This window comes from Nannobrachium achirus, assembly GCF_963921795.1.
Source record: "Nannobrachium achirus genome assembly, chromosome: 18".
NCBI lineage: Eukaryota > Metazoa > Chordata > Actinopteri > Myctophiformes > Myctophidae > Nannobrachium > Nannobrachium achirus.
In genome coordinates, this window is record NC_137825.1 from 50,890,950 (window position 1) to 50,906,488 (window position 15,539).

General features: G+C 42.2%; 1 protein-coding gene across 1 annotated transcript in view; it reads left to right on the forward strand.

Moving 5' to 3' along the window:
- LOC308303173 (uncharacterized protein) overlaps positions 1-5,753 on the forward strand; it is a gene marked incomplete at both ends in the record, with an annotated part of 43,052 nt that extends 37,299 nt beyond the window's left edge. The window contains 9 exon segments of the mRNA XM_080747497.1: positions 57-251; positions 578-846; positions 962-1,107; positions 1,400-1,713; positions 1,786-1,980; positions 3,342-3,610; positions 4,737-4,882; positions 4,977-5,231; positions 5,727-5,753. Of these exon segments, the coding sequence (XP_080603623.1) occupies positions 57-251; positions 578-846; positions 962-1,107; positions 1,400-1,713; positions 1,786-1,980; positions 3,342-3,610; positions 4,737-4,882; positions 4,977-5,231; positions 5,727-5,753 (1,816 nt within the window).
- Positions 5,754-15,539: the final 9,786 nt, after the last annotated feature.

Here is a 15,539-nt window from a genome sequence, read left to right on the forward strand (position 1 = left end):
ATGTACAGTAAATACTCGTTTTTATTTTTGTCAATATTTATAATACTGTATAACAGTCTGACTTCAATCAATATTTATTCTCGTCTAGTGTGTGGAATCACTCCACTCAACAACAGGATAGTTGGAGGTGAGGATGCTCCAGCAGGAAGTTGGCCTTGGCAGGCCAGTCTGCAAAGGTTCGGAGGCCATATCTGTGGTGGATCCCTCATCAACAAGGAATGGGTGATGTCTGCTGCTCACTGCTTCAACAGGTTTGTTACTAACATCATAAAGTGAATTACATTACAACTCAGGAGTGAAGGAATCTTCATTATTCATGTTTTGTTGTTTGCTTTTCAATATGCAACCTCTTATTTCTAATTTGGATGTATTGATATTTATAGCATGCAATTTCTAACAGGACTTATGTACTTCTCCCAGATGTTGTTCTGTGTTCACTAACCATCCATGTGGCTGTTCTTTAAGATTAGGAACATACAGTAATGTAATCTCATGACAGCTTCCACAAATAATCATACAAGACCACATTGATTTGTCATTCATGTTTTCTTTTGTTTTCTGCTTCTCATTTATGTAGTGCAAATACATTCGCCTGGAAGATTTCCTTGGGTCGACAGAATCTGGAGGGCGAGAACCCAAATGAAGTATCCATAGATGTTGCCCAAATCATTTTACATCCAAACTATGACGGTGACAGCAGTGACAATGATATTGCTCTGCTAAAACTCTCCTCACCAGTCAGTTTCACTGACTACATCAGACCTGTCTGTCTACCAGCCAGTGACAGTGTGTTCAACAATGGTACTGATAGCTGGGTTACTGGCTGGGGTAGAATCAAGGAAGGAGGTGAGTTTTGCTTGTATTAATGGGAACGATTGATTTGGAAACATATCTCTTGATTAATTGGAAAAACAGTTTGTTCATAGGTTTGACCAAATGTCTTTCTTACTCTGTGCCTCAGAATCTTTGCCGTCCCCCCAAACATTACAAGAAGTAGAGGTCCCAGTTTTGGGGAATAGACAGTGTAACTGTCTTAATGGAGTTGGTAAAATAACAGACAACATGATCTGTGCTGGTGTGTTGGCTGGAGGCAAGGACTCATGCCAGGTGTGATATCTTTTCTCTTGTTTTGGTAATTGTTCAAATCTAACCAAATCTCAGACCCAAATCTGTGTTAAGCTTGACAGCCAGTGGTGAAAAGCAGAATATTAAACTGATAATCTTGTTTTGACTGGTGTGGTGATATCACTACTGTATCTGTTATTCTGACATGTGGCATCAACATCCCGTAGCAGATGTCCAGTACAGTACCATGATTCTTTTTGCTTCTTACTTGGTTGCACTTTACTGAATGTCATGTGAATTGTCTGAAGGTTTGACACGCATATTTTTGCTTTAGGGTGACTCGGGAGGTCCAATGGTCAACAAACATGGGTCTGTCTGGGTCCAATCTGGAGTTGTTAGCTTTGGTTTTGGCTGTGCTCGGCCCAATCTGCCTGGGGTTTACGCCAGAGTGTCCAGATACCAGTCTTGGATCAACTCCTTTATCCAAACTGACAAGCCAGGCTACATCAAGTTTACCTCCAGTGGAATAGATGCTGACAACAGCTACACCTGCTCTGGCCTACCAGCTCCTGTTACCCCAGTTCCAGCCATAACAACCACTGTCACAGAACCACCACCTGTAGTTTTACCAAGTGCAGAAGGTATGGAGTGATACAAGTGTGGTCAGATGTACAGTAACTTGTTTTTATTTTTGTCAATATTTATAATACTGTATAACAGTCTGACTTCAATCAATATTTATTCTCGTCTAGTGTGTGGAATCACTCCACTCAACAACAGGATAGTTGGAGGTGAGGATGCTCCATCAGGAAGTTGGCCTTGGCAGGCCAGTCTGCAAAGGTTCGGAGGCCATATCTGTGGCGGATCCCTCATCAACAAGGAATGGGTGATGTCTGCTGCTCACTGCTTCTCTAGGTGGGTACAGGGCAAAGTGGAATGTTGTGAAAAGTTTTTGCTTGCGTGCATATGTGTGTGTGTATTTGTGTGTGTGTGTGTGTGTGTGTGTGTGTGTGTGTGTGTGTGTGTGTGTGTGTGTGTGTGCGTGCGTGCATGTGTGCGTGCACGTGCGTGCTTGTCTGTGTGTGTGTTTCTTTCATTATATTGAATATTGATATTAAGCACTCAAACCAGCGACCGCCACGCAAGCTTGTAGTGTTAAAAAGCAGACGCAGTTTATCTACCTCAAATGTTTTTGTGTCCGCCAGGCCGAAGGCATAGGGAGACCATGTTTTAAACCTGTTAGTCCATGCGTGCGTGTGTCTGTCCGTCCGTCTGTCCCTCTGTTACCAGCTAATCTCCGGCGCCGTTGGACTGGTCACTTCCAAACTGTGCACAGTGCACACACACTCCCTGGATGCCAATTCAGAACCTCTGCCCCACATTTTTCACATGGTTCTGTTCTAGCGCCACAATTTTTGACAGCACTCCTACAGATCCTGTCCAAAAATCATGCAATTCGGTAGACAGTATATTTACAGTAATGTGATCGATATGGACCTGTCCGATTTTCCTTATTCAAGCCCGATTGGCTAAGATTGGCTTCCAAATTTTGCAGGATTTGTCAGTTTTTAACAAAATGCCTCAAATCATGAACTTAGCTTTCGATTTCTGTGAAATTTTCTCACACATTCCCAACAGGCAGATTTGTGTTTTACCTACTCCACCGATCAGTGTAAAATGTTGTATGATCTGTCCGATATATCATATTCCATCCTAATTGGCTAACATTGGCTTCCAAAGTTTGTGGGATTGGTTTGTTTTGAACAAAATGCCTCAAATCATCAATGCAGCTTGCAATTTCTGTAAGATTTTGCATGCACATTCCCTCTGGGTAAAGGAACAAATGCCAGCCTTTTTACATTGGCCTCTTACCACACCTCAAGCAGGTCCACTTTTGCAAAGCAAATTTTTGGAACAAAATGCCTCAAATCATGCATGCAGCCGATTGCTGCCAGAAGAAGACATGGCACCCTTTTCACATTGGCCTATTATATCGCCACCAGGAGGCGACAATAATCTTCCTGACCTGGCAGAAACTTGTGCTCCAAAGAGCACTGCTTCTAGTTAAATACCTTTTCTTGATGTTTTCTGCGATAAATCATTTTCTGTTCTTCTTCTGTAGTTCTAGTAGTTTTGAGTGATCAGTATCCTTAGGTGGTCAGAACCTACAAGACTATCTACTGTAGAGTCCAGAAGTGATATAGTCTAACACCCAGGTTATGACAGCAGCAGCAGTGACAATGATATTGTTTGTTTTCTGCTTCTCATTTATGCAGTGCAAATACATTTGCCTGGAAGATTTCCTTGGGTCGGCAGAATCTGGAGGGCGAGAACCCAAATGAAGAATCCATAGATGTTGCCCAAATCGTTTTACATCCAAACTATGACAGTGACAGCAGTGACAATGATATTGCTCTGCTAAAACTCTCCTCACCAGTCAGTTTCACTGACTACATCAGGCCTGTCTGTCTGGCAGCCAATGACAGTGTGTTCAACAATGGTACTGATAGCTGGGTAACTGGCTGGGGTAGAATCAAGGAAGGAGGTGAGTTTTTAAGTGTGCCTATGCATAGCATGGGGACACTTCTTGTTCTCGCTCATATTTACTTACTTACTTAAGTCTGTCCATACGATTCCCCAAAGTTTGCCACGCTACTCCTCCCACAGTTTTTGCACCACATACTCGCGCCATATGTCAAATCGACCGGCTTACTCGGGAATCGTGTGCTAGTAACTTGCTAAGAGAAAGGTTCTATAGTTTAATTGATATTAATTTATTAGTGAATTAATTTTCCCCATTGACTTATAATGGGAATCGCAAAACTCACATTCAATTATTTTTCTCTCGCAAACCATAGGGGCTACAGTTTCAAGACTTGGAGAGGAGGTTCATAATGATTCCAAAGATTAAATAAAAAATAATAGTGTCATTTGGCCTCATGGTGGCGCTATAACAGCCCAGTTTACGTTTTGGCCTGTAACTGTTGAACCGTAGGTCGGAAAATTAAAATTATTTTTTCCCTGGATTCCTTGGATCATGACGCATCTCCCCATATAGGCCACGCCCATTTGCGTAGGGATAGATTTCCCGCCATCTTGAATTTTCTCCAAAACACACTTTTTGCTCCTTTTCCTACATATTTTCTTCAAATGTCTTAAAAACCGGTACACATGATCTATGAAGCCATGCGATAAACATAGTCAAAGGATATTTCGATAGTCCGTACCGTTCGTTCGTAACGCGCTTCCAAAGTTCGCGGGAGGGGCCCGTTTCGCAAACGATAGCCATAAATCACAAACAATAGGTCGAGTCAACACTGAATTTCAACCACAGGTCGGGGGTGGCATACTCAACGGATCCCCAAAAGCATTTCCACTTCGACCCCTAGGGGGCGTCACAAACGCGCAAAACGTAACCGTTTCGTGCCAGAACGCGTTTTTCAGGGGAACCGACCCTCTCAAAACGAAACACAGACGACTTGGCGGATTGTCTCACCGTCCAAACCGCTGCACAAGGTCGCGCATTTAGCGAGCTGCAGGCACACTTGTCAAAATTGACTCTGTCAATTCTAGTGCTTGTATTATTGGGAAAGAAAACGTATTGCTGGATTATTTGGAAAAACAGTTTGTTCATAGGTTTGACCAAATGTCTTTCTTTCTCTGTGCCTCAGAATCTTTGCCGTTCCCCCAAACATTACAAGAAGTAGAGGTCCCAGTTGTGGGGAATAGACAGTGTAACTGTCTTAATGGAGTTGGTAAAATAACAGACAACATGATCTGTGCTGGTGTGTTGGCTGGAGGCAAGGACTCATGCCAGGTATAATACTACTTACTGTAGTTTGGCAGTTGTTACTCGAATTTGACGACGAATCTTGAGAAATTTGACCTGAACAGCAAATTATCTTTCTCAGGGTGACTCGGGAGGTCCAATGGTCAACAAAAAAGGCTCCGTCTGGGTCCAGTCTGGAGTTGTTAGCTTTGGTTTTGGCTGTGCTCGGCCCAATCTGCCTGGGGTTTACGCCAGAGTGTCCCGATACCAGTCTTGGATCAACTCTCACATCAGCACTGACCAGCCTGGTTTTGTGGAGTTCACATCCAGTGGGACAGATGCTGACAGCAGCTACACCTGTCCTGGTCTACCCGCTCCACCAACGACTTCACCGACAGTTACAGCAATACAAAATATTACAGAAACAGTTCCAGTAACAGTTCCAGTGCGTAAGTATTGTTTTGTTCTTCTTCATCAGAAACGGAAGCAAGATCAGCATTATATGGTCGTTGTCGGGTGGAAACCTTGTATGTCCAAAACTGTTTGTTTTGTATTTCTCATTTTTAAAATGATTTAAACTAGTGAAGACAGCCGATCTACAAGCACACAACGCCTCGCACCGCGAGGCGTTGTGTGCTTGTAGATCGGCTGTTTTCACTACTTTTGTGCGATGGCCATATGATGAAGCTGTGCTTTACTTTGCGAAAAAAAATTACAAATTTGAAACTGGGAGATACGAGGTTTCTGCCCGACAGTGACGATATCTATCTATTTGTCTGTCTGTCTGTCTGTCTGTCTGTCTGTCTGTCTGTCTGTCTGTCTGTCTCTCTATTATATAACTTTTTCACACAGTGAAATAATGTATACATCTAATTATATCATTATCTTATAGGGTCAGTTTGTGGCCGTGCCCCACTGAACAGTCGTGCGGATGAGGACAATGGTGCTGCAACAGCGGGATCCTGGCCCTGGATGGCCAGTCTTAACAAAAATGGCGCCTTTATTTGTAGCGGAACAATTATCGCGGACAACTTTGTCCTCACTGCTGCCCAGTGTTTCTCCAGGTATATTTCTAACCCTAACTTTTGCTGCTTTAAATTCTGTGTAGAGTAGACCAACCGTTTTTTCATCCATTTTGCGAAATTGCGATTTACAATATTATCGCGAAAATCAAAACATCCCCAACAGACCATTATCCTGGGGCAGAACATTCGCCAAAAAAATAGCCAGTCTACAAGCTCACAACACGCCGCGTTGTGAGCTTGTAGATCGGCTATTTTTTGGTAGAGTGAAAAAATTGTATCAAGTACGCTATTTCAAGGTCCGTTTTACCAATAGGGTTTAAATTGTACTGGTGAATTGATCCCAGTGCATGACGGAGGACAATCACTATAAATGTAAATCTCCACGATACGATTATTGTCAGCGTTTTCTTTTTATCACGATAAACAATGATAACGATTATCGTCGCATCCCTACTTTCACAGCAGCTTAGATCCAAATATCACTGGGTGGACGGTGTCCCTGGGCCCGCGCCTCGAGAACGGTTCGGAGGTGTTCGAGATGTCGACGGACATCTTGAACATTACAATGAGCAACACGACCGGTTCCAACGTCGCTCTGCTGGAGCTGGCTAACCCGATCCGCCACAGCGACTACGTCCAACCCGTGTGCATGGACCTGTCCGGTACCAGAGCCTTCCCTCCTGGAACCCGCTGCTGGATGGCCGGTTGGGGTCACAGCAACATGACCAGAGGTACCAGTCAGGGCTAGGGGTGGGCGATATGGAAATATAATATATCACATTATTTTCCCAAGCTGTATCATGCTACACGATCTTATCATGTTGGTTTTTTAGGTTATTTTTCAAGTTACTTACCATGTACTGTAGGTGGTTGTACTGTTAAGTAAAACTAAAAGAAAAAGGAGTGACACGGACCATTTCGACCAGTAGTCCTCGATGTGGGGTCCAGCCCCCCCCCCCCCCCCCCCCCCCCCATGGCCTGCTGGGGCGCCTGATGGAGGGGGAAAGGAACTGGTTGGAATAACGTATTCCTTCCATGCGCTACGTCAACCGGGGAAATCCCCCCTGTCAGGTGCAAAGAAGCAACTTGGATTCCTCATGCATAGAAGGAAGCATGAGGTCAGTCCGTTGTCTCCCCAGGTTGGCAGAGGGGCAGCCTGGACTAACATCTTTTTCTCTTGGGGAAAATGAATTAAGATGAGGATTTTTTTCAGTGAGCTCGTACTGACTGCTTTTACAACAGTATCTTCACACTTGATTAATGTGATCACTGCAGGCGGTGTTGGCTCGGTCCTACGAGATCTCGAGACGAACGTGACAAGTTGTGGGAACAACTCTGACTCTGAAAACATCTGTACATATGCCATGGACATTCAGCAGGTAAATCCCAGCCATCATCAAACTCCATGCCCGTCCTTACATGTTAAACGGCAAAAATAGCCAATCTACAAGTTCACAATGTGCCGCAATCAATGCGATGTGTCGTGAGCTTGTAGATCGTCTGTTTTCGGCAAGTATAGAGCCTGGGGGACCTTGGTCAACAAAGTAGGGTTTAAATTTTACCTTTTCATCAGTGAAATATATAGCAGATACTTGATTTATGAATGCCAGATGTTCGGGGGATAAAGTGATGTATTATTATTTGCATTTCCTTTGTATGATAATAATTAATACAATGAATTAAAAAGGATAACTAATGAATATAATCACATGAATACCCATGTTGTATGGAGTATGGAGAGTATGGAAAAGTATGGAATTTAATTTGATTAATTTACAGGTCTGGATAACTATGCCATTAAGAAAAGAGGGCATGATGGGAAAATATCATCGTTGTCGAGTGTAAACCTTGTATCTCCAAGTTTCAAATGTGTACGTTCTTTCACAAAGTAAAGCCCGGCTTCATCATACAAGGCCTTCGCACAAAAGTAGTGAAAACAGCAGATCTACAAGCACACAACGCCTCGCGGTGCGAGGCGTTGTGTGCTTGTAGATCGGCTGTTTTCACTCGTTTAAATCATTGTTAAACTGATAAATGCAAAACGAACGGTTTTGGACGTGCAAGGTTTTCACCCAACAACGACGATATGCTTCCAGAGCCCCTATAGTTTCTAAAATATATTTAATTTTTTTTAATCAAAAATAAATTGATCTTACAAGCTGTGTTTGTCCTGCTGTTGCAGAATTGCATATACATTGCATCACAAATCATCCAAAACGGTTTGAATCTTCATGCAGTCATGTAGCCTAATATGAGAAAAGTATCAGGTCTCTGGCAGATACAGATTATTGTGGGCCTGCAATGGAATTATAGTCATTATAGAGGTGGGTGGAATCTGTAGAAATTGAGGGATTAATGTTGATGACGACGCGATATGTTGATTTGTGGGAGTGTAGAATATACAGTAGTTTTGTGTTTGAGTTACTGTTAATTGTATTATTATTATTATTTTCAATTTACAATACAATTTACTGTTAATAGTATTATTGTTAATACTATTTGCAATACAAACCCCAAAATCGATCCTCCAGTTCTAGGCAACACAGAAGGGGGAGGTTTTTTTTTTTTCTTCCCACACACTCCTCTAAGGAATATATTAATGACACAGTTCAACATTGAAAATGGGTGGTTTTCCACTTTAAGTGGCTTGTTACAGTATGTCAGTCAGGATGAAATGAATCTTTTCTGCCTAAGAAAACCTGTCATTCATGTATTTCATTGATTCTGACAATTGGATATCCATGACAGCCAGCACTTCCTCAAATATTGTTTGGAGTTCCATGTTTAAGGCCTGTACTTCTCCATACAGATTCAAAATACAAAGTGCTTTACCAGTAAGCAGATACAGGCCATTGTTAGGTCAAAAATGGCAGTTCCGTGACTGTGGAGAGCAAAGGTCCGTTTCTCAATGGATTTGTCATCTAGGAGTGTTATTAAACAAATTTGGCCGGGGCGTCTTTTTTAGAATGGCTGGGAAAATGTTTGACAGCTAGGGTAATTTTCAGTCTCATTCACTTGCTATACACTACACTATAAAGGAAAAATTTACTTCCAAAAAATCTGCTTTAAAGGCATACCATGTAACTTTCCCAAGTAGTGGTAGTGGTCACTAGCGGTATTGCAGGTACCGGTATTTCCAGTGTAGTTCCTACACTAACCATTATGGAGGGGATCTATACGCAGTTACTAGTTAGCTGCATAGTATATAGGCTGGCCCCAGGCTAACTCAGCACCGTTACCGAGTTATGTGCCGTTATGGACAGAATAGTAAATATTCGTCCCCCCGACTTTCGGCGGGGGGATAGCTACACGCTAAGCGACCATTCATAAACATTGAAAGTTTTGGGGAATGGTGCATCACTGCGATATTCACTCAGAGAACACAATATGATTGCAAATGTAAGAGTAGCCCAGAGTCAATAACAATGTCTTTAGGAGATTCGGATGTATTCAAATTCAAATACTTGTGAATGAACACACACACAAAGGGCTGCTGAATAAACAGGACGGTCGTCAGAGGGCTACACGCAGTTACTAGTTAGCTGCATAGTATATAGGCTGGCCCCAGGCTAACTCAGCGCCGTTACCGAGTTATGTGCCGTTATGGACAGAATAGTAAATATTCGTCCCCCCGACTTTCGGCGGGGGGATAGCTACAAGCTAAGCTACCATTCATAAACATTGAAAGTTTTGGGGAATGGTGCATCGCCGCGGTATTGACTCAGAGAACACAATATGATTGCAAATGTAAGAGTAGCCCAGACTTGAACACACACACAAAGGGCTGCTGAATAAACAGGACAGTCGTCAGAGGGCTACTGCTAAAACATCCTTTGACCAGCGTTGCTATCCATCGTATACATTGACTAAATTCTATACCAACGTATGGTATGCACTTGCACTAAAAGTACAACAATGACAAAGAGCAAGTATGTTTATTTTTTACAAACTTACCAGTTCAAAAGAAAAAGAGCAGTTTCCAATCAGTGGGGAAGTTTTTTTCTTTCCTCAACTTTTGCCACCTCTCGTGCATATGAAGAAGGTAAATCCGCGATTTCTGCTTTTTCTGGTGATATTCCTTTTGTTGTTGAGATGATTCTGTTCTTTTCTTTTTTGCGGGTGGGGGTTTAGTTCCAGAACTTCCCGGGAGTTGAGGTTGTTGCTTTTCCATGGTGGTTCAGCTCTGGACTGAATAGCTACTAAAACAGCGGCCAAAAGCTGTTGTTGTTCGAGGCTAAATCAACTTCCGGGAAAGACTCGCTGTGATTGGCCGGTAGTGTGTGATCCGGTAGACAGCGGATACAGAAAATGGGAAGTGACGTAATTATGCCGCGAAAATTGTCCCCCCTCACGGCTCATAGAAAATATATAAAGAAAAGGCTTTCAGAGCTGAAATTCACGGAGTGGGGGGTTCTAAAACTTTAGCGATTTAACAGTTAGGACCATTTTAAGATTTGTTTTATAAAAAAAGTTACATAGTACAACTTTAAGTGGGATGTGAGGGGTCAAACTAGGGGGTTTTTAATTATTCTGAATCCATTGCAAGCATTTGTTTTGCATGAAAAACATTCCTTGGGCTAAAAACGGACCCCAAAAGACTGTGAAAATTGATGACTCATCACTAAACCATCGTATTGTGGGGCCATTTCTTGCCCAAGGAATGTTTTTTGGGAGTCATTTTTTCCTTTATAGTGTAGTGTATAGCAAGTGAATGAGACTGAAAATTACCCTAGCTGTCAAACATTTTCCCAGTCATTTTAAAAAAGACACCCCGGCCAAATTTGTTTAATAACCCTCCTAGATGACAAATCCATTGAGAAACGGACCTTTGCTCTCCACGCTCACGGAACTGCCATTTTTGACCTAACTGCATTGTGAATAGACTTTGCTGCACATACACAGCATTCCCCCTCCCCCCCCCCCCCCCCCGTTCATTTTAAGTTCTTATTTAAAAAAAGAGACAAAAATAATATGTAGGTATATAGGCCTACCGGTGTATATATATAATATAATAATATACTATTAATAATAATTATACTATATAATATAATATACAGTATATCTTCACTGTCGGCCAGAAACCTTGTATCTCCAAGTTTCAAATATGTATGTTTTTTCTTTAAGTAAAGCCCTGCTTCATCATACAGTATGGGACTGTCGCACAAGACTAGTGAAAACAGCCGATCTACAAGCACTGCACACAACGCCTCGCTGTACGAGGCATTGTAGATGGGCTATTTTCACTACTTTAACTTAAAAGGAACAGGTTTTGGACATACTGTAGTAAGGTTTCCGCCCGACAGCGATCATTTTTATTAGGTAGAGCTGGAAACAATGGAAAAATGTCTAACCTTCTGTGTAGGACTTTGTACAAAAAAAGTTATAAACAGTGTTTACAAGTATGATTGACCTAATCTAACAGCCAATAAAGCCGAGCCATTCACCGGAGAACTAGAGAGGAGAAATAAAAGTCTATTGACTTTCATTTCTCCTAAAAGAAAAAGGAAGTCCATATAAGGACCTCCGCCCTATCTGCTGTGAGGAGAAAAAAGCAGTTTACTGGCCCTCATTTATCAACGTGGTGCAGATCAAAATTTGGGTGTACACCGAAATTTAGGCAAGTCTCGGCATTTATCATTTCAACTTGACTTTGACTTTGGTCTAGGGTAGGATCAAATCTCACGTCAAGTCCTGAGGTGGTGTAGGAATCATCCTACACCACTTTGTTCCATTGTAGACGTGCGGAGCAGCATTGTCTAATTATCTGACAGGCAATGGAGACATGTATCCACTCGAAAATGTATATCCAACACAATAATAAATAATCCTGTGAAAATATAACATTTTATAAAAGTATATTATAGCCAGCTACATCATGGACATACACACCGATTTTATTTCCAAGTTACAATGACAAGCAATCAAAATCTAGCAACATGGAAGCAATCTACTGTTAAGTGCTTTAACAGTCTATATTTTAAGATTGCAGACCTGGCTCAGAACAAGCACGTTATAGCCTACGAACGCATGCGAGAGCATTTTCGGGGCCAGCGCGGCGCCGCTGTGATCTACCGTGAGGCGTGAGCCTCCAATTTATACAGTGACTCGAGTCCTTTTAAATATGGATAAAACCCGAAGCTCCAAACCTGGCTGTGCCCAGCCCCGCGCACGCACGCTGCGGATGATTTATTTGGGGGTCCACGGCCCACCTGGGAGAAGACAGGAACGGTACATGATCGCTAGTTCAAGCACTCAAAAGTGCATTGCGCTCGTCACCGAAATTGGGTTAAATTAATATCCAAAACGTAACCGTGGGGTCTCTCAATTTATACAGTAGATACTGTACACTATGCTGGAGTTAATGATGAAACCCGACGTGGCGAGCCGTGAGATCATGGCCATGGGGAATTATGATTGCTTGTAACCAAATGAACGCGCTCTGTCTGCGCACGCACGGCACGGGTAGGCAATGGTTTAAATTAATATCCAAAAGTATTCATGGCAGTGACCAGTGACTTGTGTCATTCATGTCGGCTGCGGTGCTATAGCCTCCTTGTCAAAGATTGTACCGTTGGTTAATCCCACGTTTCCACTGTCAAAGACTGCTGTGTAAACCAAAATGCTGCTGTTCCAAGTAGCCTAGTTGCGTGTGTAGGTGTGTGCGTGCGTGCGTGCATGCATGTGTGCGTGGTCTGTGTGGGACGCGGACATGGCTTTTCTTTGGTTGTTAGGTCGTATTCGGGTTGTTCTGGTCGTAAAATCGGGGCGTTTCTAGAATAATTAAGGGCGTGTTATTTAAATTTCAGCCTGCGCATTTATCAATGCTGGGATCAAATGTAGGCCAGGTGTGTCTGTTTAGGAAGCATTGATAAATGCCGTGCACACGTTGCCCTACGCAAAATTTGGTGAAAAAAATAGACCATTTTTTACACTCCATTGATAAATGAGTATGAGTGTTCCTGAAGGTGACGGCCTTCCTCCAATCAGGATAGAGTGGGGACCTTCATCCAATAATGATCGAGTGGGGGCGGGCCTTGGTGTGCAGGGAAAACCGAAACTTATTTTTTCCCCTCACAGCAGATACTGTAGGGCGGAGGTCCTTATATGGACTTCCTTTTTCTTTTAGGAGAAATGAACGTCAATAGACTTTTATTTCTCCTCTCTAGTTCTCCGGTGAATGGCTCGGCTTTATTGGCTGTTAGATTAGGTCAATCATACTTGTATCATATATATAATTTTTATCGTTGATTTGTCACCTTTACAACGAGGACGAGGTACAGCTTGTAAGCATCGGGCATTCGAGGCATGAGCTACACAGCCAAGTGTGTGGGTAGCGCCGACCCAAAATTTGCCAACATTCGGTCCATTATATCCCCCCTTTAATTATGCCAACTGGTATTGTGTTTGATATCATTGTTATCGTTGATTTGTCACCTTTACAACGAGGTACAGCTTGTAAGGATCTGGCATTTGTGGAATGAGCAACCCCAGCCAAACGTGTGGGTAGCGCCCCTCCAAAAATTGTTAAAATGGCCTGGCAGGCCTGCAATACTGTTATTTTGGTGTTCACCTTTGTTACTTGGGGCATTGAATGATTGCACTCTCCCACAGTAATAATGAAAAGAAAAAACAACACATATTGGCCATTTTTACACTTTGTTAATGTTAAGCTCAATGTCAGGGAAGCCCAAAACGAGAGTAAATGCCAGCAGAACAGTATATTGCAAGCCATTTTGGCAAAATTCTGGTCAGCGCTACCCACACGCTTGGTTGTGTAGCGCATGCCTCGAATGCCCGATGCTTACAAGCTGTACCTCGTTGTAAAGGTGACAAATCAACGATTAAAAATATATAAAACTCAATACCATTTGGGTTTATTAAAGGGGGGATATAATCGACCAAAGTTAGATTTCCGAACTTTTTGTGGCAGGTTTAGTACCATTAGAACATAGACACATTTTGTTATTATTTTAATTAAATACAATCACTTACCCTACCTTTAAGTTATCTGTATGAGCCTATTTATTTGGCAACGTTATATAATGTACAGTACAGTTAGACTGTAAAAATACTTATTTGGGATGTTCCTTTTAGGCAGGGTGTTTAACTGTACTTGTACTGTATACATTCTTTTAATGTATTGACTATACTTGTTATGTTCTCCACTTTTGTCTAATAAAATACTCAATCAATCAATCAATGGTCTGAAAAATCAACAGAGAATTCTGGAGATTTTAGTCTGGGAAAAGTGTGAAATTCTGAAATGGACAATGTGTAGGAATCCTGAAACTGTATTACCGGTATCTGCTTTTCTTTTCTTATTAATATATATATCGTCACTGTCGGGCAGAAACCTCGTATCTCCAAGTGTCAAATTTGTACGTTCTTTCCCAAAGTAAAGCCCTGCTTCATCATACAAGGCAGAATTGCACAAAAGTAGTGAAAACAGCAGATCTACAAGCACACAACGCCTCGCGGTGCGAGGCGTTGTGTGCTTGTAGATCGGCTGTTTTCACTAGTTCAAGTCATTTTTAAAATGATAATGCAAAACGAACAGTTTTGGACATACAAGGTTTCCACCCGACAACAACGATATATATTTTTTTGTTGCTATTATCATAAACACAGGGAGACAACGGTGGGCCGCTGCTGTGCCAGTCAGATGCATCCTGGTTCCAGGTGGCTGTGGTGACTCTGGATGACACGGGAAGAAGCACACGTGCAGATATACAGGTGTTTGCCAAGGCGTCCCAATTCGGCTCCTTCCTGAAGGAGACAGTGGGCGACCTGCCCGCTCCTGCTGCAACGGCCACGGGACATGCTTCCCCTTTCTCTGTTTCTGTTTTCCTCTCTTTCACTGTCCCCGTTCTCTCCATGTTGCTGCTGGTCTAGGGGTTGTAGTTGTAATCTGTTATCTTGTCTAAAGCACTTTATTCATTACACCTATGTAAAGTCATGGCCAGGGGCCATCACCATGTTGGCTTGTATGTGGTGGACCTTTTTGTAAAAATTCTATCTTTGTCACGGACATACAGAATGAGTAATATTACCAGAAACATGTAGAGAGATAGCCATAACAGGTCTGTAACGCTGAGAGTGTACAAATGGAACCGAAAGGAACTTACGGCAGTGCCGTCAGTTCAGCAAAAGCTAGGGTATGGCAAAGATGGGAGTCCTCATGCGCAAAAAAAAAAAGAAAAAAAAAGAGGGTTTTGTCAGTTTTTTACCAGGGTTTCTTGGGCTGGATATGGCAGCCTGGAACGGTTGTTCAAGTTCAAGCTAAACTTGGCATATTAGTAAACGTGCCACAATTAACAATAATGCATTGCACCTGTGCAGCTGACCTGCGGAACCTGGGAATATACCATTTTGTCAAGATGAGGAGAATACAAGTGTGGAGAATATAATTATAATAGTGACCATTTTGTAAAATGTTGCATTTGTAGTTATTTTACTGTAATTTAACAACATAATAACCAGCACAGATAGACAAAGAGACATTGATGTATTTATATTTAAAAGTAACATTTATTCCCCCCCCCCCCTGGACCCAGGGTATGGCAGCTGCATACCCCTGCCATACCATACAATATACTGTATATTGTTATGAATGGCCAATACCAATATGCAACACATTGTAAGCTTGTAGATATGCCATTTTTGCTTTATTTTATTTTATT